The sequence below is a fragment of the Xiphophorus couchianus genome, chromosome 7 (genome assembly GCF_001444195.1).
Source record: "Xiphophorus couchianus chromosome 7, X_couchianus-1.0, whole genome shotgun sequence".
NCBI classification, from domain to species: domain Eukaryota; kingdom Metazoa; phylum Chordata; class Actinopteri; order Cyprinodontiformes; family Poeciliidae; genus Xiphophorus; species Xiphophorus couchianus.
The window spans coordinates 1,395,132-1,419,086 of NC_040234.1; the positions used below are offsets into that span (position 1 = coordinate 1,395,132).

Here is a 23,955-nt window from a genome sequence, read left to right on the forward strand (position 1 = left end):
CAGCCTCTCACAGATGAGAAAACAAATCGACAGATGCAAAGCTGCCCAACATTTATCTCCTGCTGTTATATAAAGACCATCAGCTCTCTGACCACAGACATTTCAATTCAAGTCAAGTGAAATAAAATACTATAATCACAGGGCAGAAAAGATAAACAGGTTGTTTGACATTTAAAAAGCTTCATGCAGTCGGTACATTATTGTGAAAGGTTAATGGTAAAGACAGTGGAGTCCTGCCTATATGATGTGCAGCAGGATTTAGCTCCTCACATTACTCTTAATGTATTTGCTGTTTTTTTTAATATGTTTAACATTAATCATTAAACATGATCCTAGTACAAAAAGATATTTTCAAATAATGACTTCATAAATTCATTTAAAAAAGCTATCTACATATTTCTAAACCTGTGTAAAAATGTAACTCTCCTGCTCCATTTGTTAAAGGGGCAGTATTTAAAATGGACTTTTTTGAGCTTTACATGATAATGTTATTTGTTCATCAAAAACATACCTGGAGTGTTGCCTTGATTCTCTCAGCCACGTTTGAGAAATCCTTGAATCTCTCGTGGCAACCAGTCAGAGTCTCAAAACCAAGCATTTCCCTCTCCCATCCACGTCCCACATGGAGCTAAATTGGGACCATAAAGTGTTAACAAAAAAAGGTTTGAAACTGAAAAAAACGTTTTGAAACTAAAACAAAATTGCAACTGAAAATAGAAACTTGAAACTGAAAAAAATGTCAAAACTTCTTTTCAGATTCAAAGTTTTCTTTTTTAGTTTCAAACTTTTGGCCCTGGTTTTGCCTTAAGACATGATCTCGAATGACGAGGGAGCTCACTACAACAGATAGACAATGGCAGTTGCATTCAGGGACCATGGGAACTGGAAATGTCTTTCACACATCTTCCATATTCTATGTGGACTAGGAATGCTCCGATCAGGTTGTTTCTGCCGATTCCGATACTGATGGCCCATGAGGGCCCCCTGTGATGATGGAATCATCATTGTGAATTTTGCTGTCTAGTTCAAGGGGAGAATATCCAAATATCAGTTTGTGATCTTAATCTGAAACAGGTCTACCCAGGAATGAGTCAAAAACATTCATTTGGATTTAGATTAGACGTATCAGAATCTGAACTTAAATCCATGCTGTGGGTTGGCCTGATATAGGTATGTAATACCAGAAAAGTCTCTAGCAGATAAAATGAATTAATTCTTTAAAGGGAAGTGGGCCATAATGTGTCCATAGTGATGTTAAAGACGCACTGCCAGTTATCAAAGTGCTTGGTGGCTTCTTTTAAATCACCAATTGTAGCATAACCAGTTACTAGATTTGGGAGGCAATAAATTTTCCAAAAGGAACAGATTAGTTTGCATTAGTTTTCCTCTTAACATTAAAATCCTTATTTTTTATTTACTAATGTTTTCTTTGTCTAATATTAATTCTTGTTTGATGGTCAAAAGCATTTAGTTGAAACAGAAAGCAACATTAGAAATCTGAAAGGGAGAAAATCCTTTTTTTCCTACAGAACCTTTTTCATTTAAAAGCGAAAGTATACATTCATGGATCCTTTTATCAGGAGGATATCTGGAAGTGTGTGTAAACAAGACAGTTTCCTCACAGAGATTATTCCAAGTCAGTATGTAAAGCTGTATACACCGCACTGCTGGGATTTCTAATCAGCCTCGTTGCTCCCGGTTCTCTGATTCTGTGTTCCAGGTTGCACATAATTCAGGATGCTGCTTCGGCTTCTTGATCCACAAGGAAAGCTGTTTAATCAAACATGCTTATGTCCATGGTTCATTAATTTTTAAAAGCATACTTTAAATTTAACACAAACAGTTTTGATAAGGCAGAGTGGCAAATATTCAGAAAGAAGTTACAAGAAGATTGTTACTGACTCCAGAAAATGTTTATCTCTGATGTGAGTTACAAACATGACGAAACTCTATTTTCTCTAGTCCAGCACAGCACAGCCAACCATGATGATCTAAAAGGTAAAAATGAAGCTGAATTACAGTGACTGGAACAGGTTGATGCTTTGGTCGAACAGAACAACTGCAGAGCTTTTGTGTTTGATGCCATTAAACTGTGCAGGTGTTTTTGATAGAGATGACAGAGAGTTCAACCCTGCTGTGACAGCTGGACCAGCATCCAGTCAGTCATTACGCTCACCCTAACCAACCCGCAGCTTGTTGGTGCACCCTTTGGAAAGATGTACTTTAATTATGTTGCATTGACAAAACTATTAAAAATAATATAGCTGTATCTGGAAATGCCTGTGTCGTGAAGGCCGTGTCTCATGCTGCTCAGAGCACACATCTTTTCTTTGATTTTGTCACCATGATTTTGAATTTTTACTCGTTGCTTATCACAAAAAATACCTTCACTCTCAAACTCAGACAAATGTGTCGTCATGGTAACCAAATGATCTTGCATAATTACACTGGAGATAGCTTCTTTGACTGTGAATTGGTCCACTTAACACTCAGAGAGTTCACTTGGAGGCGGATGGAGATAGTGGGGAAAATAGAATCCACTCAGTGTGGAAGGATCCAGCTGTAATCCTCCTGAACTCCAGTTAACACGATGGATAATCAACAAACAGAAGCCCATTCAAGGACACATGCAGAAGCCCAGAACCCATTCTAATATTCATGTAATAAGTCAATACTGAAAGAAAAACATTTCTATGCTATCATAAAATGGAGGTGGTTTACATGCGCCATAAAGATGTTTGATGAGAAAACGGAGCTGTGGGAGAGGAGGGAGGTTGGCAGATTAAAAAGCCTCTCTGGATTCATTTATGCCGCATTTTGTAGCATTGATGTGTGAACAATCCCACCATGTTCAAAGACACAAAGAACTTTTTAATTTTCCAGGAAGGGGTCATGAAGGGTTCTGTCATGACTGACAGAAAATAACAGAAGACCCAGATGATTTTAAAATGACCAGCTGACCAGCCTGTTTGTGTTTAAATACAGTTTTTAAATCATGTGTCCTCAGTTCTTTGTCTGTTCCTTCTCCTGTGTCTTCTTTTGAGATAAATAAATATGAATAATGAAATCAACTCTAGAATAACAAATGTGACTGGCAACTTGCTAATTATAAGCTGAAGCAAATACAACTTTTTCAACACGCACACACACCCATATAATATCTATCTATATATATATATGTATGTATATATATATACATACATACATACATACATACATACATACATATATATATATATATATATATATATATATATATATATATATTTGCCATATGAACATGTTCATCTTGTAAAAAACGTCCGATGACAGATGAGACACAGGTGCTCCAGCGGCCAAGAGCAGGAAGCTGATCTTCCATCTGCTGCCTGAACAATGCTGCAGTCTCCCCCGCAGGTTTGTGTTTATAGGCAAATGAAAAGATTTGACCTCTATGCTTTCGCTCCTCCTCTGCATCTCTTTCTTCATTGAATTTCTCATGGCCTTCAAATTCCATCCATCCATCCATTTTCTGTTCACCCTTGTCCCTAATGGGGTCGGGAGGGTTGCTGGTGCCTATCTCCAGCTACGTTCCGGGCGAGAGGCGGGGTACACCCTGGACAGGTCGCCAGTCTGTCGCAGGGCAACACAGAGACATACAGGACAAACAATGCACACACACACTCACACCTAGGGAGAATTTAGAGAAACCAATTGACCTGACAGTCATGTTTCTGGACTGTGGGAGGAAGCCGGAGTACCCGGAGAGAACCCACGCATGCACAGGGAGAACATGCAAACTCCATGCAGAAAGACCCCGGCCGGGAATCGAACCCAGGACCTTCTTGCTGCAAGGCAACAGTGCTACCAACTGCGCCACTGTGCAGCCCGGCCTTCAAATTCTTTAGCAAAAAAAAAAAGAGTGGGAAAAACCACTCCACTGTGCTTCACCAGAGCTATCACACTGTGCAGCACTTTTCAGAGGTAGGCTGTTTTATTTGTGATGCTAGTTACTTGCTGTCAGCCTAGTGTCCCAGCATTTTCTGTTTCTGACACATGACAGCCCTCGAAGCATTAAGCCGCCACTGTTTAAGCTGTATCCACACTCGACAGCATGATATTGAGTGACATATGTAGCACCTTTGTGCAGTTTTTAGCCACCCTCCTAATCCACTCTTGTGTGTTAAAGCAGAACACCCGTGTCCCTCAGGCCTCCGTAAACAGTGAAGGGCAAGAAGACACTTTATCCACGGTGACCTTCATCTGGTGGAGCACTCTCAGTATCTGAAATGAATCACAACACAAAGCCCTTCACTTACACTCTGGGAATTGTAATATTGACCCAGCTCCACTTGACAATGCATAGCTTTCTGACTCTTTGATCTGGCAGCAGCTGTCTGAGTGTGTGCGTGTTAAAACCAGGAACACTGAGCACATATCGACTTGTTCAGTTCTGAAGTGAGAAGCTATGAGAAAAATATTTGTTGACTTCAAAATAGGCGGAAAGTATGATATTTTGCTTGAAGGAACACAAACTTATTCTGAACTCTATAAGTAGACAGTTCATAATAACACAGTACATGCTAAGGAGTTTTGGAAACAAGTCACTACTTTCTGTGGACATGTAGTCTGTAAGTTTAAAAAGCTAATAAGTTCATTATTAATGCATCTTTTATAAACAAGACAAATCAAAAGACTTTGCAAATGCACATAAGGCCAAAGGTCATATCAATAGGTGTTCATATTTCATTCTTCAACCTGTCTACTTTGATGCCAAGGGAACCTTGATATAAATCAATCTCACAAATAGAATGCCATCCCCATATAACATTTCTGTAAGAAATTAAAAGCTAAGCTTAAAATAAATTAGTTTTTATATGCAAAAGTCCCAAGCTGAAACCTTTAAATCGTGTTTCTGGTACACCCATAAATCTGATTCAATGGATGACAAAGCTGCTTCTCTAGGCCCACTGCAGAAAATCTTAGGAATTTTCTGCTGCTCACTAACCTCCTATTCTTTCAATGCTGTTTCAGAATGGTGAATCCTCAATTCCAAAGCCACCAAAAATCTCGATATTAGATATTGTAGAAATGGCTCTTACTGACTTCTGACAGATTTAAATTAATGAGACTCTAGCTTAGCCTGCCCATTTGTCCTTCAAAGGGTTAAGAATATTCTGAACTTCAGAGAGGAAGTTTTGTACCTTTCATAAGTATTTGTTAACGAACAGCAGATGCCTGTTTCCTGCATCTCAAAGGGTTTGAGTTTGGTGACAAATGAGGAACAAACCTGTTTGAAAGAAGTGTTTGAGAATCTAATTCTCTGAAGTTCAAAATAACACATTGCAGTTAGCACACTGAGTAAGATGATAAGTCAATTATGACAAGGTGCTAATGATTTCTGCAAAGATGTGCTACATGTTCATACATGTTTTTTTCTGTTTTCTGTCTAGGAAGCCTTCAGATCTGGTATCATCTTCAGACAGAGAGAAGTCCAGATGTGTTCAATCCTACCCCCAAAAATCTGGCAGATGGGCGTCTCCATCGAATCAGAATCCACAGAGTTGGCAAAAACCTCTATGTGCAGGTGAGTAATGAGCATCTGTGTAGTTAAACTGCAGAGCTATAAAATAGAATCTCTCCTACTCAAACACTTCCTTCTCTTTTTACTGTTTCACTAGCAAAGACCACACCACAAAGATATATGTTTAAAGATTTATTGATGGATGAGGAATCAAGGGATGTATGGATGAAGGGATAGAAGGGAGTAATGATGAGGGGATGAAGAAATTAATTGTTAATTTGGTTATCTGGGGAGAATGATGGAGGGTTTAGGAGGTGAAGACTCTATGTAGGGGTTTGAAAGTCTTCGAGAAACGGTTCCTCTTATTTCCCCAAGCCTGCATAGGACCCCTCAGAGGAGACCTGCAACAAAAAATGCTTCATTCATAAGCATTTTTTTATGAATGAAGAAGGATGAAATGAAAGAGACAAAGAGTAAGGGAGGGCGGGGTTGATGAAATGTAACAGACTGAGATGAGTGGGTGAGCAAATTATAAATAGGCCGCCTGGAAAATTAGAGGTGCGGTTTGGGCATGGCCCAGCTCCCGAACTTAAGTTAACACATTAACTCTATTTGTCACACTTAAATGTTTCAGATCATCAAACCCATTTTAATATCACACAAAGATAACATGACTAAAAAAGCAGTTATAAATTCTGATGTCACAAATTATTGAAAAAAATAAAAACTGCATTGCATTGCCAACAAGAACTGTTATCTTCAACTTTGCGATAGCCAGAAGTGAATCTTTTATGTCGCTGTGGAGAAATTTAATATAACTCTTCTTTGGGGAAGTAGCCAAAGAAGACTGTCAGCCAGACTGTCACACTGCCCTCAATAAGTTTGACTTCCAGTATGGTGTTCTTTTTTTGAAATGCTGTATCAGTTATGTAAGGTGTTATGGAATACACACTCTCCAAAACTTTCCACTTTTATCTTTATAGAGTTTTGGAAACTATTCTTTGCCGAAATTCTCCCAAAACTATTGGGGGTCATCAAGTTGTTTTTTTTTTTTTTTTGGAAAATACAACATGGGCATTGGTGTTATAGAATTTTCCCATTGGTGCCATTTTTGCTTTCTCTTTGACCATAACACTGACTTTATCTGGCCTTAACTGAAATCAGGCTTGTGATGCTTCAGATGTTCTGGGCTCTTCTATGACCTCCTGAATGCATCGTTGATGCACTCTTGGAGTTATTTTGATAGGTTTGTCCCTCCTGGAAAAGTCCTCCATGCCTTTTCCATTTGTAAGTAATGAGTCTCAATGCTGTCTGCTGGAGTTCTAAAGCCTTAGAAACAGTTTGCAACCCTTAGAGATTGATAAATTTAAGATACCTTGATTATCATCTATTTTTATATATCTTAAGTTTGGTTTATGAACTTAAACCTCAAACTCGAACTTAAAATTGAACTTAACTTAAGGCTAAAAGATCCTTTGTAGGATCTTTGCTGTCAGATCTGTTTTTAGTGGTTCTACTATAACGATTGTCTGGTTCTATGGGTTAGATAGTATTTAGGTCTTGGTGTGGCTAGAATGCAACAAAAATAGACAGTTTTTTCTTCATTAAATAAACTAAATAATAATAGCTTTTTAAATACATTATATTTTCCAGAAAAATGAAAATGAATTCATATTATGATGATCTGATATATTAAGGTAAATAAGTGAGAAAATACTAGTGGCCTTTAATGTCAAACAACAGTTTGACATTAATAAATGTGAAGAAAAAGGGGTAGCAAATGGCCTTTGTTACTGAGTTTTGAGAACGTAGCCTCAGTTTGTGGTGCTGCTTCTCCACCACTGACTCATGTGGTGCCTGGATGTAAAATCGACTTAGTTGAGAGTTCTACTATCTTTTTTTGTCATTCTCTCATCAAAAACTTACTGGCAGTGTTCCCTTGAATCTTTCATGCATGTTTGAGAATTATTTAATCCTCCATGGCAACCATTCAGAGGTGTCTAAACACTTGCTGATAACATGTGTTGCCTATTTATCCAAAGCCTCACCTAAGCTGCAGTCTCCACTCAAGTTTCTGCCCCACAGAGCACCACTATCACACGATTCCCCCATTCAACTCCTCCAGACTAGTGACAGCAGCAATTACCAAACACCTGGTGGAACTGCGAGTCTGCTGAGCTTGTCATGTTAACTACTTCTCAGTCCAATGCTCCTAAGAACAGTTGTAAACAGAATAATGTTGGAACATTGTTATGATTATGTGCTATAGGGGCGTGCTGTGGTGGGGCAGGGGGTTAGCACGCCCCACATTTGGAGGCCTTAGACCCGAGGACATCGCGGGTTCGACTCCCGGTCCCGACGACCTTTGCCGCATGTCCTCCTTCAAAAATGGCGCCGGCTCAGCTGGCTGCCTGCAGACGCAGCTCCTGTCGTGTGTGTGTGTTAATCTGTGTATAAAAAATTCTTGCTGTAACTGCGAAATAATTTCCCTGCTGGGATGAATAAAGTAATTCTTCTTCTTCTATAGAAGGAGTGTGTAAAGCTTCTTAAAGAGACAGAGGCCCAATTTCAAGGTGTTAAATTGCAAAGTCAAATTTCTTTTAAATCCTGATTGATTTAAAAGAAATCAAACAGGATTTGAAGCTAACATGGTTACGTGGCTGTGCTAAAAAATGGCACTATGTGCCTGGAGAATACATAATACCGCCCTTTCAAGGTAGATGAGGTGTTGTAAAAATTACATGGGACCATAATCACACAATACAGAAAAAAAAAATTCTGATTCAAGGCAGAATATTCTTTGAAAAGTACTTCACCAAACTATTGTAACTTTACAAAGAAAACACAAATGGGGTTTACGTCATGTGGTTTTGAAGTCTTTATGCGTTTTACTACAGTCATTCTTCCACTCCAGGACACTCAAGAAAGTTTCACATTTGATTTTGCCCCTACGCCACAGGTTGCCCACTCAATGAATGGTCCTAGATTGGCTTTACAGGATGAATAGTCTGGTTGTCTTGTTCCTCACAGCTGGTGTCCTCCAGTGGGGTGTGTTGGCTAAATAACTCCACATTCGCGGATGTTATTGTAAATGTATATTCCCCAAGGAGATGTAACTCCTCATTCTGTCCCCAATCTTTCTGTCTCAGTCACCTCATGCTTAAAAATCACCTGTTCACAATAACTCATAGAATCTATAAAAAGCACAAATATGAATGAGTTGCCACCACTTAAAGAAAAACCTTAAAAGACCATCAGAAAGCTTGCAGAAATTTTGATTTGGACAAGAATGTGAGATATTTCAAGAAATTCACAAACATTAGACATATCTTTATAAATGTACATTTAAATAGCAGAAGTGTCTGCTGTAGTTTTGTTCTGTTTTGTTCATTTGAAACTGATTCCCACAACATCAAATAGGACTAAGGTGGTAAATGAATGGCTAGGGTCCTTTCAACAGAATCTAATTGTATTGCTGTTGTTGAGAATTAATAATTCTGTTTTCCTTTATCTCTTTTAGCTATTTACATGCTCATACATACCTACATGCACTCACATATCAGACACATGCAAAGCTGGAAATGACACACCAGAGAACGCCCTCTTTGGGGTGTAGCTTAAATAGAGGCTAACAAAGGGTATTACAAACTGCTGTTTGATGCCATTTTGCCCATAAGGATAGCATGAAAAATGGATCAGCTGTATTTTGGAATTAATAAATGGAATTCATGAATTCAACTCACTGACTCTTCTTCAGCCTCATGCATCAAGAACCTAATGGAGAAAAGATAATTGTCCACACCATGTTGTTTGTTAAGAGATTTCCTGATGATATCCAGGAGTAGCTGGTCTTTGAGACTCACTAAGAATGTTTTCAATTACTGTCTGCTGAATGAGAAGCAACACAGAGTCCAAAAATGACTCAAGTGATTCTGCATAGACCTACAAGATCAAAGTTGTACAGTAGCTTGCAGTAAAAGAAAAGAAATAAATAAAATAAGTGCAGTATGTGGGCTGACGCAATTTAAACAGAGTGCTCAGTTTGAGTTTTTTCTGGTGTTGTTGGTAGTTCTGTCATGATAGCAACTTTTGCTGTGAAATAAATTGACCCAGAAGTTATTACAATAAATAATAACCTTTTCAAGTAATATAATGGTAATGGCATAATAGTGCCATTCTCAAAAGATCAATAACCTTTAAATCTTAATGAACATTTAACACTGGAACTGGGAGACATTTTAAATAGCCAAAATAAATAAACCAAACAGCAGAAACAGCAAATAAAAAAATTTATAAAGTTTCTGTAAACAAAATTGTCCTTCAAAAATGGGCTGGTTAATACCAATATTTGCTGGTTCGATTCCCCACTCTGTCCGCCTCTGTTGTGTCCTTGGGCAACACACTTCACTCTCCTCTTCTGCTGGTGGTGGTCAGAGAGCCCAACAGGTGGCACTGGTGCATGGCAGCCTTGCCTCTGTCAGACTGCCCCAGGGCAGCTGTAGCTACTATCCAGTAGCTTAAGGTGTGTGTGAGTGGTGAGTTACTGAATGTAGTGCGAAGTGCTTTATAGTCCTTTGGACTTGATAAAGCGCTATACAATACAGGTCAATTACCCTTTAATTTATCATGCGATTAGTTGATTTATTACTTATTGCGAAAGACTTAGTTGTTGCTTTGTTTTTACGGGACAATCCATATAAATGATCATTACCTTATTTAACCAGAGATTATAGCCAATTGGGTGGGTCACCAATATACAAAGACACTACAAACAGGATAATATCAATAATATGGTTATAATATATAATTAAAAATAATCAATTTAGATTTTCCAGAAACAATGTTTGGAGATGTTTGCTAAAAGAAATAAAAGGAAATTGTAAATTGTAAAAAATGTAAATTTTTTTCTTGGAATCAAATTCCAGGTCTGAGAACCTAAAAACAAGACAGTTTGACCTAAAACACCTTTCCTAAATGGTCTGACTGTCCGCTGTATTGCATGCAGTGTTTCATTGACTGGTCTCCTTCTTAGGGCGCACTGAAAGGGGAGCTGCAGCCCAACAACGTAATGTTTTCAAACCAATAATCACGATGTCAATAATGTCATCTAAATTTATTTATTCATCTTTTTAACATTGTTTTACACAAGCTGAGTTTCAACATGTTTTTATAATATGTCATATGTGACGTAATGATTGGATCTAAATATAACCTGACTGAATCACGTTGTTCCTAATAAATCTGAACTTGGACAATTTCTGAGTGTCTTTAAATCTAAGTTTACTCTGGACTCATTTATAGATTGATTTTTTTTTTTTTTAACATATTTATTTTATATTTAGGTCATATTAAATTACTTAGAATATTACACTTATCTATGTAAAGAATATAAAAAATGTCAAATACATTTTATATCACGTATGATTATATTTGTATTTACTAATGTAAATACTTCAGAAAAAACACTTTGGAATTTCCCCTTGGAACTTACTATTTAAATAGAATAGTCAATTCTATTCTGTTTAAACTTCAGTCTTTTTTAATCCATTTCACATGTTCTGGAAGTGTGTACCTAATATTAGCTTTGCACAAGGGAAACAAAAATAAGCTCGTGGGGACTGAAGTTCACTCATTAGCTTACCTGAACACACACAGTCCTGTAGCTGAGTGTGGTACAAAAGTATCTCTCGTCACACACTCTTTGCAAAGATAGACAGAATGAGTCCAAGTTGGATTTAAACTCACCACAAGCTCTTGTCATCTGCCTGAGGATAATGCTTTATCACAAGTTTTCTTTAAGCGTGTTTTCACCGTGTTTAGCTATAACCTTGCTGCTCCTGTCTGATCAACAGACTCCTCACAACATGACTGACCCAGACAGTGAAGATGCATTTGTCCTAAATTATTCATTCATCAGCTTATCATCGATTGTTGAAAGGAATTTTCTTCATAGCAGTTATCAAGATTGTTTTACCACCAACCCCAAGACAAGTACTCTGCAGCCGGATGACAAGATAAGCCACTGAAGGTCAGCTAAAGGTTTCCAGTGGGTGTCATGTTGCTTTGTAACCACATTTCCTGTGACCTTTGCTAAGTGGTTTTAGTGGCCTGATGCCCAGATGTTGTAAGAATACCAAATGTAGAAACACTGTCTGACATTTTCTATCAGCAAAGCAAAAAGCATAACTTTTTGAACCAGCCAAACAAAGAGAGCTATAATGAAATTATTTTAAGTTCTAACATCTTGCAACATCTTTAGTTTAAACCAGATAAAATGTCTTTAAAACGTTTAATTGTTTCCATGCTAATGCATTCATACCCATAAACATTTGATTTAGGTTTTTGAAGAAGTTTAAAGCAGGGGTAGGTTCATGTTCAAGCTTTTTATAGGTTACTGTTTAATCCTTCACCTGGAAGAAAGAGTCTGACACAATTACAAACCTACCAAGACATTGCTGGAGACCTAAACTGACAGGCCACACATGGTGAGCATGGTAACTCTTCTGTTGGTCCAGTCTTCTCTCACTAAAGAGAAGACTCAGGTGAGAGGATCTAATGGGAAGACTTGAATAATTTGTCATTTACATTTGAATGGCAAGAAGAAAGTCACTGTTGATAGGCTATAATACAAATCATGTTTGTACTTCACCATAAGCACATTGGGGACACATTCTGAGATCATACAGTATATTACACTGAAGATTTGTTCAGGTGTTAAAATGATCAAAATCCAAATCTAAATCCAGTTGAGAATATGAGGCAAAATTTGACAACTGATGTTTGCAGATGCCCTTTCCAAGGTTCCTGGAATCAATCATTGGGGGAGAGGTGAACTCCCCCAATGTTCACCTCTGAACATGTCTCTAAGGCAGAAGGTCAAATCTGCCTCCAACACTGAAACCTTCACACTTTCACCCCTTAACTGTCATGATGACACCGGTGTGCTCATGGACCACTGGACAACATAAAAGTGTTCTTAAGGTGAATGTTAAGGAGTTAAACTAAAAGGCTCACAGAAGGATCTGAACAAGACCAAATCTTGCTAAAAGGCATTATGTGTCACATTCAGACCAGCAGGTCTTCAGAGTGTCTATTATAGCTGGCTGGTAGATGGACTACTAATTTTAACATTCCCAGAGTCATCTGCTGTCGTGGTGGTGTGTCTGTAAACTTTTATATTATTCTTATTAATTTCCCCAAATATAGAAGTTTACACTTTAAAACAAAACCTGACAGAATTCAGACAGGATATCAGGAGGATAGCGAACCTTCACAGGCTTGGTTGAACAATTTTTAGATCATATCAAGCATAGAACTCCAAAACATTTGAATAAAATTATTAATAAATCATTGCTGATAGATTTGACTTTTCAGACAGCTATGTAGTTCTTTAGCTTATTCAATGACTGTCTAGCTTCATGCAGACGAAGCCTCCTCAAACACTAGTGAATTCCACTCTCACTGTCTAAAGCTCTGTTGCGTTCCTATCTGATTTATTTGCTTTACAGAGCCTAGTTGCTGCTTACTGGCTAATTCCTATGGGTTGGGGGAGGTGATCTATTCTTTCCTCCTACATTTTGGATCAGAAGGATAAATAAGTGATAATTTATCACTTACACACAATTATTAGAATAATTAGAAGTGGCTAAGCTTGCAACCTTCCAACAACTTTATCAGCTGCAGTGAAAACGTGTTAAAACCTGTTTTCTTTGTAAAGAACCCTGGTACGTTGATGGCAGTGGACAGAAAATTCTGCAGTGTTTCAATCCATGTCATTGTGTTAAGTATTGCATCTGAGTCAGCATGGCAGAGCAGAGAAGAGAGGTCAAAATCACTCAGCTGTGGGCAGAGAAGGTTTTATGTGAAACTGCAGAGAACACAAATATCAATCTATAAAATATTATAGTGAGCTGCTGATTCTGCAGCCGTTAGATCGGTTTACATTTCGTGTAATTGCCTTGTTATTTGATTTCTCTCCACTCAACCAGATCGACCAGGACATCCACAGAAAGTACACACTGTCATCTGATGCAGAGCTGATCTTAATCAGATCCTTGACGCTGGGCAAAGTCATCAGTAAGTTGTCCAATCTAAGGAGAAGTGTTGAGAAACCACACACCATGATACTTGTGTTGCAACCATTCATCATTTCCTGTCACCATTCCTCTGTCATTGCTGATGGTATTTTAATCAGAAATTAATGTGATTCACAGAAATGAATCATACAGCAGCTTGTCTTTTCTCCTCTAACCCGTGTCTCTGCAGGGATGGACAGCTTTGGTGAAGAGGTGATGAAAGCTGCTTCCAAAGGTTTCGTCGGCTGTCTCTCCTCAGTGCAGTTCAACCATGTTGCTCCACTCAAGGCAGCACTGACCAATCGGGGAAGCTCCCTCATCACTATTCGTGGCCCTTTGGTCCAATCAAATTGTGGAGCTTTGGCTGAATCCACCTCACACGTTCTGCAAGGTTAAACACTAACACAAACAAGTGTGGTCTGCACAAAGTTTAAATTGCGTAGACAAATTGAAGTTATGCTCGTGCACCCAAAGCCAAGCCTGTGTACATTATAACAAACAGAGTAAGGTTGTTTCAGTGCTAAGCAGTACTTAAATGATGGCATAAAGTCAGTGAAGCAGCTGAATATGATGCCTTCTAGGCTGCCCATCAGCCAGCAGGTGTTTGCTGATGTTTTTTTTTCCTCTGGTGCACATTTATCTTGTCATCAATTAATGACACAATAAACCTCGACGGCTCAGATGGATTGTCCTTGTTTTAAGGTGACACCGTCTCCTGCTGACAACATTTTGTTTCCCTCTATTCAAGAGATAAACTTGCATGTCATCTCCTCTGGAGGACTTTTGTGATTTGATAGAAAATGTGGTGGGCCCTTTATATATTAGCTCTTTATGCTACTGAGAAATTTCAAGCAATACAATTCCATCCAAAGCAATTGAACAAAAGGCATGAGCATGTATATATACATAATGTGGACAGCTTGGCTTTTAATCACATTTTTACACTCCTTTAATTTTTATAAAAATTACAGGGAAATCTTTCAGGAAACAAAAGCATCTAAATAATCCTGGCATTTCAGATATATCATCATGAGAATCATTTTAATTAAGTCTATTTATTAAGCCCTGTTAAGATTTGTCCAAATAGGAATGTTTATCTCTTAAACGCACATGTCATGAGATTAGCCATATTAAACACTCAACAATATCCATATTTCCTTAACAGCCCCTATTCACAACTTTACAAAAATCCTGTTCATAGACATAACACTGTATTTCCAATAATATTGCTTATCTGGCATCTGACCCACATTAACAGTGACATCACATTTTTAATGCGGTTTAATATAATATCAGCTCAGCCTTTCACTCTCACTGTTCTGGCAAGAATTTCTGCAGGGTTTAGGAGTGTGTGTAGGATATTTCTGAGCAGTTCATCAAAGGAGCATGTTGAGGTCTGATAGTGATGTTTGACAACAAGGCCAGTCTCAAAGTCTTCACACCCAAAGATTCTTTCAGGTTGAGGGCAGGACTCTGTGCAAGCCAGTCCAATTCTTCCGCTCCTAGCTCGACCATTTTTCTTTTTATAGAACTTGCTTTGTGCACTAGTTTGCAGTCATGTTAGAACAGGATGGGAGAATTCCTAAACTATTCCAAGGTGGGATCATAATATTGCCCAAAATGTTCTGGTATGCTGAAGCATTAAGAGTTCATTGCCCTGGAACTAACAGAGTCAAAAACAGCTCCTGAAAAACATCCACACACCATAATCCCCCGAGGACCAAACTTTACTATTAAAATTGTGCAGCCAGGCAAGCGCTGTTGTCCTGGTAACTGTCAAAGCCAGACTTGTTAACTTGGTGGTCCCTGTCTCCAGCAGCTACTGGGCAAGAGGAAGGAAACACCCTCAACAGGAAGCCAGGTCATCACAAAGCAACACAAAGACACACACCCTTTCACACACACACACACCCCTACTTATTAGAGCAGTCAATTTAAACACATTTCTTTGGCATTTAAAAAGGCTAATTACAAAAGACTAACCTTGGTGAGAGCTCATCATGATGCAGCCTTAGTGTTGTAATCTGACTAAATCTTTTTGGTCCCTGAAGTGTCCTTTGCTGGACAAGTATGGACCAATGGGGAGGTTCTGTTGTTCAGAACTGCAGATCTGACATAAATAAAAGAAATCTTTTCTCATGTTTAGTAGTTTGTACGTCATGTATCGGTGAGAGGGTGTAATTTGTGCATTTACTCATAAAATCCATGAAACTCCATTGCTTTGTGAATGGTTTGAGAGATTAAAATACAATACACTAGAATATACTTTATTGGTATATTATATGGCACTGCACATTTTTTATGCATACGCTTTTATAAAAGCTTGGCTTAGGGACGAATTTAGAAAAGTGAGTTACACAAACCAAATCAGATGTACAGTATGCACACACATACCTGCACAGCTTTCCTTTAGAAATTTGAGGGGAAATAGAGCGCAGTTGCCGGTCGGCCCTGTTACCACCCATAAGTACATATGTAAATTAGTACAAATACCTGTAAGTCTGCCACCACATGTCCTAGTAACCTTGGCAATGGTCCTTGTTTGTGGTAGTCTAAGTATTTATAATACGAATAATTAGATACTTTAAAAATGTGAAAATTTCCTTTAAGACTGTTAAATTCATTGTTAGTACATTCTAATGTGTATTTTTTGACAAAATTGTCATGTGATAAAATGTTTCCATTGGAAATCTGGCAACATACACCAAGGAAGCTGTGTCTGTTGCAAAAAACTGTTTTCAAATGTATTGAAATCATTTTTGTTTCACTGTACATTTGTGAATATTATCTAATTTTGCTCTGTATTCAACAAGTCATAACAAAACACAGAACAGCCAAATAGCTTCATTAGTGACTTTGGAAAACAGTAATACCTACATTGTACATTAGAATAATGTTTTTGTTGTTGTTGTAGCTGTCTGTGATCTGTCCACCATTTAAGATGTCAAAGTTGCATTGCAGGGGCATACTGTCCCAATTCTCAAGTTTTTGCACGCTTGTAACCTGCGCACTCAAACCTTTATGTTCATTTGACTGAGTCCACACTTGATAGAGGGGCATAGGATGCAGTGTGTTGGGACCGGACCATTATGTCGATGGTGGGTTTGGCAGACGTTTGTAAATAGGGACCAAAGGGGGTGGGACTTAAAATGTATGTGGAAAATTGGGACACACTAAGTCATGCACTATACACTCAAACCCTTCAACATGAAACACGCATTTGAAGGACACATGGACGGAACAAGGATAGCAGTGCGGGTATTAGGACTTCACATGATGTAAGCCACTTATCACAATACATTTAAACATCTTTTACCCAGCGTTGATAAATCCGCAAGTTATAAGTGACTTTGGGCTCTTTTTTTTTTTTTTTTTTTTACAGTCACTTGCAAATTGAATGAGTCATGGATTGCGGTTTTTTGGACTTGTCTTTGAGCATGAAGTTGCTTATTTGGGCTTGACTTTCTTTTCAGCTCTAAAGCAAAACTCTAAAGGTAGGTAGTTTGCTGGGGAGTAGTATCATATGCAAGTATACACTGTAAAACTACACCATTTTGACTTTTTTGGTTGAGCTGGTTTCTTGTTTCTCTCACAAGACCTGGCAGCACCGCTTCCACTCTATTTCAAAGATTAGTCGCGATAATACTTGTATTTTATCCTTTTGTTTGTTTTGTTAACAGCACAGGTCATCATCAGTACAAAAGAAACTGCCTAACATTCACAAACTAAGAATAAAATATTTCAAGCAGTTTGTACTTGTAATTCTTTCATTTAAAATATTCTATCAGCATTTTGTGAACCAGAAAAAAAAAAGGAAAGCTTGAAAGGAAAGGAAAGCATCATCCTTCATCAGCTTTACTAAAACCAACCTATGAAAGACAGTAGTGATGGATCCTCTAGCCCCCTCTGTTGGAGGGGGCTAGAGGAAACGTCACTTGAACATTAGTGTGATCCCCAAGTATTAGAGAAAATGTGATTGTATATGCTATGATGCTGTGAAAGCACCCTCAACCACCAGCTCCTGAACAATGGCTTCAAAGAATCCAGGGTGTGAAAGGATGGAAAACATAAATGCAAGCCTACAAGTTAGCCTGGATATTTAGCTAGAAAATGAAATTTATTTGGGAACGCAAACAGATTGTAAAGCTTTTGTATGTACTGTAGATAATTTATTTTTCTCAGATAGTGGCTTAGAATGTGTATGTCTAAAGGCTGTGATGGAAACTAATGTCAAGGCAAATGTTCTGAAAAATATTCAAAAGACAGCTTTATTCACTCGAAACCTAAAACAATGTATTTGTCAAACATGACTAAACAGATATTAGGACAATAAATGTAACTCTTTTCTAGGATTCCTGACATCTTCACTCTCTCATCTGTCTTTATGGCAATAATTAATGAATCTGTTCCTCATTCATGCTTCTTCAGATCAAGCTGCAAATGAAGATAAGGAGCAGCACGACAGCAACGCCCAGAAGGATTTGGCTGTAATAGCAGGTCTGTTTCCCCTCCTTTCTGCAGCTTTTCTTCTTGTGGTTAATTGAAAATGAGCCCCAGCTGTTTGTTTGTTATTCTCCTCATTTTTCCACAGTCTTAATGTTCCTGTCTCGTCTCCTGATAACTCAGCTCCAGCTCATTTTCAATCCGGCTGCTTAGCGTGTTTTGTTTCATGGCGTAATGTCTGCTTTGTGATTAGGAAATAAAAAGAGCTCTCCTCAGATTTTAACAGTAGAAAGCAATCAGAAAAAACAAGTTAGATATAAATGTAACCACAGTCTATGAGGTAATGAACAGGAGTCTAAAAAAGCCTCATTGGCAAATGCTATCATCACTGAAGTATTCAAAACAAACACAAGTTGAACTTTATCTTGGCATCTGCCACCCTGAGACGAAACTTGTTTGGTTTAGATAAAAGCCACAGTTTATCATCTGCCAGACGTTCAACAGGAAGATTGAATTCACCTTAATACTACTAGAGAACAGTCAGTCGGGTTGAACACAAAGACAAGCAGCAGGAAAATAGTAATTCCTTCATCTTTACAACTTTACTAATTTACACATCACACAGCATCCACACACATTAGTCTAACTTTACTGTTCAGATCTAATTTTACTATTTAGATAATCCAGCTCTCAAAATCAAACCAAACTGTTAGAGCATTAAGACCTGCAAGAAAACAAAAGTGACATATTGCCAGAAAAACCACAAGCATACAGGTGTGATGATGAGTTGAGCAGCATGAGCACTCAGCAACAAAAGCATGTGTTCTATAGCTTACTGACATATTCACTTAGTAATGACTTGGCAGTCTACTACACAGTGTGAATACCATAGGACAATATAGCTGAGTAATGGCAATAAAATTTTTATGTGAATGTATTCATTGGGGACCTCTTGGTATTCACAGGGGACCACAAGCATCACTGAATGGATGAAATATCCAAATACTTGAGACCTCCCTCAAAACAATTATTATTGCCTATTTTATTAGTTCAAACATCAAATATACAGTATCTTCACATCTGTTAGGACACACAGTGGAAGCCATATTGACACAACCACAGAACCTAACATCATTCAAATATCTTTCATAGGCTAAGATACTGTACTTAATAATAATAATTTAGAGTTATGCTCCACAGATAAATCCACCTCAGTGGTTTGGTTCAGGTAGATCTACAACAAAATGACTGCAACAAGTCAAAGTGAAAATATCAGACTGGTGAATATAAACATTCATCTCACAGGCAAGAAGTTTAGAGCTGCTTTCTTTGGTGAACATCCTTAAAAACACAGTGGTTTTAGCACAGTGGTATACTAACACACCTAACAAACTCAGATCAATAGCTGCTGTTTGACCCAGATCACTGGCAGCCATGTTGGTGGCCAAGAGAGGTCTATGTCATTGCCTTGAAAATAAATGCAAACACACACAAGCAAAAGGAGGCACCTCAAACTTGTTGACATCCTAACCTCATCAACTCAGGAGGGAGATCTGGAAAAACATGGCTGATGACTGAGGTCACAGAGGTCACAAACACAACAACAGAACAGCCACAAACAAGCTGAGATATGTGTGTGTGTGTGTGTGCGTGTGTGTGTGTGTGTGTGTGTGTGTGTGTGTGTGTGTGTGTGTGTGTGTGTGTGTGTGTGTGTGTGTGTGTGTGGTGTGTGGTGTGTCTGCCGCCCAGTGCAGCAAGGACAGCTCTGACTTTTCAGAGTCACAGTGCAGCACATCAGTGACACAGTTGACCTTTACTTCAATGACCGCAGTCTGGACAAAAAAAAAAAACACAAACTAACTGAACAGAGAGGGTTACATCACCCATCTAACAGGTGAAATTAGTTTCAAGCACTTTCTTTACTTATCTAACTTTTGGAAAACTAATGAAACATTGACATCCTGATTGAAGATCTGTGGTCTGTAAACAGCAGGTTTAACTCTGATACTGAGTTTAACTTCAAAATCCACAGATGTACTGTAGGATTGAGTTCTGGAGTGGAGGCCAACTGGACCGCTCCATGGCCTGTCCTCTTTGACCACTCTATTGTTGTCAACAGTGTAACGTGCGTTATCCTTGCTTCAGCCAGCTGACAGGCACATCGTCTATTAGGGTGAATAGACAATTGGAAAAGTCTCCCAGTCCTCCTGACTCTTTATCTGTTTTCTCCTTAAACCATAGGAACAGTATGATGAATCACTTTTGCAGTTTTTATTTTGTAGTTGTTTAAAACTGGTATAGAAACTGAAATAATCATGAATTTAAATTTTTCTGATGCACAAAATCTCACAAGTTACATGAGTTACAGCAAATTTTCAAACAAGAGGTAATGGAATCTGTAGCCACACTGTGCAACACACTTTCCTAACCGATGGAACTGATGAAACTGAAGTAGTCGGTGAAGGGAGCTGTCTGATTCTTCAACAGACAAAAGTCAAGTGCTTCAAAGATTCCTTTTTCAAAGAAAGAAGAGGATTATTTAAGGTAGTCCCTTCCATATGTCAAACAGCAACACTCACTTGTACTAATTAGAAAGCATTTTAATAAATATGGCATAAGATCAATGATGTGAAAGCCTAAGATGATCAAAACTATTCAGTAGGTGTTTAAAATTTGCAACTAGTATTCATAATAGCTGAGAAATATTCTGCATAAAATCTTTTTTTAATTAGTTGGTATAAAAAATACAAGCGCAGTTAATCACTGTAATAACCATAGATTAACTGAGGAGCTTACTGTGATGGAATTCTTGTTGCTCTGCAGAGAGCTTAAGGATGCCTCTCTCATCTCTCCTTGGCCTTATAACCTTTTCAGACAAGCACAAGGAAAATTGCTTTGGCGAAGACAAAGGAAGCTTTTCTCCCCTGTTCATCAATGCCCTTTGTAAGGATTCCTGCATATCAGTTTTCTACTTCTCAGCACACAGTGAGCTGCTTTAAAGCTGCATTTTACTGCTCTGCCTCCAGCAGCACTAACCAACTTCACATGGAGCATCATTTTAAGAGGCGTGCTTGTCTTAAATTAAAGATGGAGAAGGCAGAGCTGGGCAACCGGGATGGTCACCTGACTCCAAAATTTTGGCTTCATTTTTTATTTTCTATTAGTTCTTCTGGTCTTTATTTCCACTTACTTTTCTTCACAAGAGTACCACTTTATTCCTTTTGGAGAGACTTTGTTAAATTTCACAAAATAAGAGAGTAAGGTCACACTGTATGTTTGCTTATTAAATGGAAACTGATTTCATAATTATCAGCTGAAAAAGGTTAAAACAAGCAAACAGTCAGTTCTACCTGTTTAAGTTAGGAATATACATAAAGATGATAAGAGTCAGAATGCTTACATATTTGATGAGTGTGTAGACCAGGCGTGTCCAAAGTCGGTCCTCAAGGGCCGGCATCCTGCATGTTTTTGTTCTCTCCCTGGTTGTAGTAACAACCTTCTCAGCTTGTCAATGTTCTCCTAAGGCCTCTAATGAGCCATCATTGGATCCAGGTGCGTTAAACCAGGGAGAGAACTAAAACACACAGGATGGCGGCCCTCCAGGACCGACTTTGGACACCCCTGGTGTAGACATTGGATGTTTTTCTTTTTTACTTCAAATAGAGCTGAGAAAATGATCATTTCCTCTTTCACACAGTGTTTCTTGAGCCCAGTTTCCAGGCAACAAACCGTGAGTCCATGTTATAAATCTGCCTCATGTTTATCAAAAAGACATGAAAGTGTGACTAACCTGCTCACTGAACTTGCCCAGAAGGACAAAACAATGTTTCTCACTCATTTCTAAAGTTCCCTTTAAACAGAGGATAAGATAAAGGCAAGATTAATTTAAGGAAGTTTAGCATGAGGTTTTATTTCAGGCGCCTGCTGAGTCTGATGCTTTATTGTCTCTACCTGCTAAAAGGTGATGTTCCTAAATGTGTGACATGTTAACATTACGTTGCTCTTTTTCCCTTATTAGCTCAAAAAGAAGCAAATTCACGATGTATCCTGAACTTCATCAGTCCTCATCAGTTACTTACATGTTTAGAATGAAGTGAAATAGAAACTGAAAAACTGTTCAGACCTACTGTGTGGCCAGGTTGGGATTGCCTGTCACCTGATGTGGTTAAATAATCTTCAGTGCTCCATGCAGCAACAGACTTCAGAGAGGAACAAAGTTGCTCCTGCTAACCTCTAAAATCCAGACCTGACCTGTTTGTTTCTCTAAATCTAAAGTGAAATCACAGCAAAAATAAATACCACAGTATTTAAAGGATGTGAATACTTTCAGAATCAACAATAATTCGATCAGTGATGCATGAAAAACGTGTCAGTCCATATCTGATCAACATTCCTTGTAAAAAAGAAAGAGAACTGGACACTTTCATTTCTGGTGGATAATTCTGTTTGTCGTGTGGAGAGTATAAAACACAGCAGGCTGGGAACAGTAGATTCCTTTTGTTCAAACTGAACCACAGTGAAGAAAATCATCCTCACAAAAACATAGAAGACATAGAAATAGCTTTTTTCCATCCAAACTCTATTGCTTACATCAAAAAGTAAATGGAATGAAAATATGCTGCATTCATTCACTCACTCATTCATGCATTCATTTATTCTGAATGCCTTCTTTGGGATGTAGTGGTTGACCTACATTTTTACTGTAGATTTATGTTGTGTCACATTAGTGTAGTTCATTCACAATAACAACTTCAAACCTTTTATTAAATTGTAAAAGTTATGATAATTTTGATAACTCTGGATTATGCAGAGATTAAGCACCATGTAGAACATTTGTACTCTGGTTCACCCTCTACAGAGAAATCAATAATTGATGTTTATGCTGTTTCTGTAAATCTGTGGGCTTAAAGCTGCTGCCCTGTATTTCTATGGTGTAGACCCAAAGCTCTGCATTTAAAAATAAACTAACTTTGCTAACTGGACTAAGTGACCTTGTGAAGCTTCAGGACATTGGAAATATTAACTTTTACAGAACTAATTTCCATTAAAAACACACTCCACATCAGTCACTTTTTAGCCTGAAATGCCAATAGCAAATGCATAAGGATGCTAATGTTGCTATCATAGAAATGCTGCATTGGTTGCACTCTGAATAAAAGCAAACTTTTCAAAAATAAAACCAGCATGTTCTGGTTTACATGTAGAAGTGATACTTGGTTCATTATGCAGGACATCTAAAGAGCCAGATGTGACCCAGATCTGATTTAGAACAGTTCAAGCCTTTCAGGTAAAATATCTAAAATATGACACTTCCTGGAATCAAATCAATTGAAAGGCTTGCTCTGTTTATCCTAAAATACTGTAGTTTATATAACTTAGCTATTTACGTCAATTTTAAAAAGATGAAATGCTACTATTCATCTATTGGTAGATCTGTTCTGAGAGGTTTCTTTGGCTCAGGATCAGACTGCTGCAGGTCACAGACTACATGGCTCTTAATCCATATCTCCACAACTGAAAAGACCAAAATTCCCTTTGATATATGGAGTCTGGTTTGTTTTGTTTAAACAGCCTTTGAGTTTCAAAGAGAAAAATGTCCGAGCATTTCCAGTAGAGCAAAACCCTGATCATCAAACTTGCCTTCATTGGCATTTCATCTAAAACAGAACCTAAACACAGAACAGCACATATCTGAGTCTCTTTTATAGGATCTGGAAAGAGATGAAACAGAAAACAAAGGTATTGATAAGCAGCCACAGCTTTAGGGATCCAGGTGGTTCCTTTATGAATGATTTACTGTGTTCAGTGGTGAACATGGGAATGTGGGAATGCTGCTACTGTCTGAGTTCTGAGTGCTGGATGTTTTTGTTCTGGAAGCTGAAAGTCTTCCTGCCTCCAGGCATGACTTTCAACCTCCTGTCATCATCCTCTAAT

General features: G+C 38.1%; 1 protein-coding gene across 2 annotated transcripts in view; it reads left to right on the plus strand.

Annotated features, from left to right (window-relative positions):
- The window catches only part of cntnap5a (contactin associated protein family member 5a), a 214,842-nt gene that overhangs the window by 187,126 nt on the left and 3,761 nt on the right, over positions 1 to 23,955 (plus strand). Inside the window, exons 20-24 of one of the 2 annotated variants that reach the window (XM_028022915.1) lie at positions 5,433 to 5,566; positions 13,492 to 13,579; positions 13,769 to 13,969; positions 18,007 to 18,075; positions 21,719 to 23,117. In XM_028022915.1, coding sequence (XP_027878716.1) covers positions 5,433 to 5,566; positions 13,492 to 13,579; positions 13,769 to 13,969; positions 18,007 to 18,075; positions 21,719 to 21,768 — 542 coding nt within the window. In that variant the 3' untranslated portion in view covers positions 21,769 to 23,117. Of the gene's footprint in view, positions 1 to 5,432; positions 5,567 to 13,491; positions 13,580 to 13,768; positions 13,970 to 18,006; positions 18,076 to 21,718; positions 23,118 to 23,955 lie in introns of those variants that run through there. The other variant, XM_028022913.1, reaches the window with a different exon arrangement.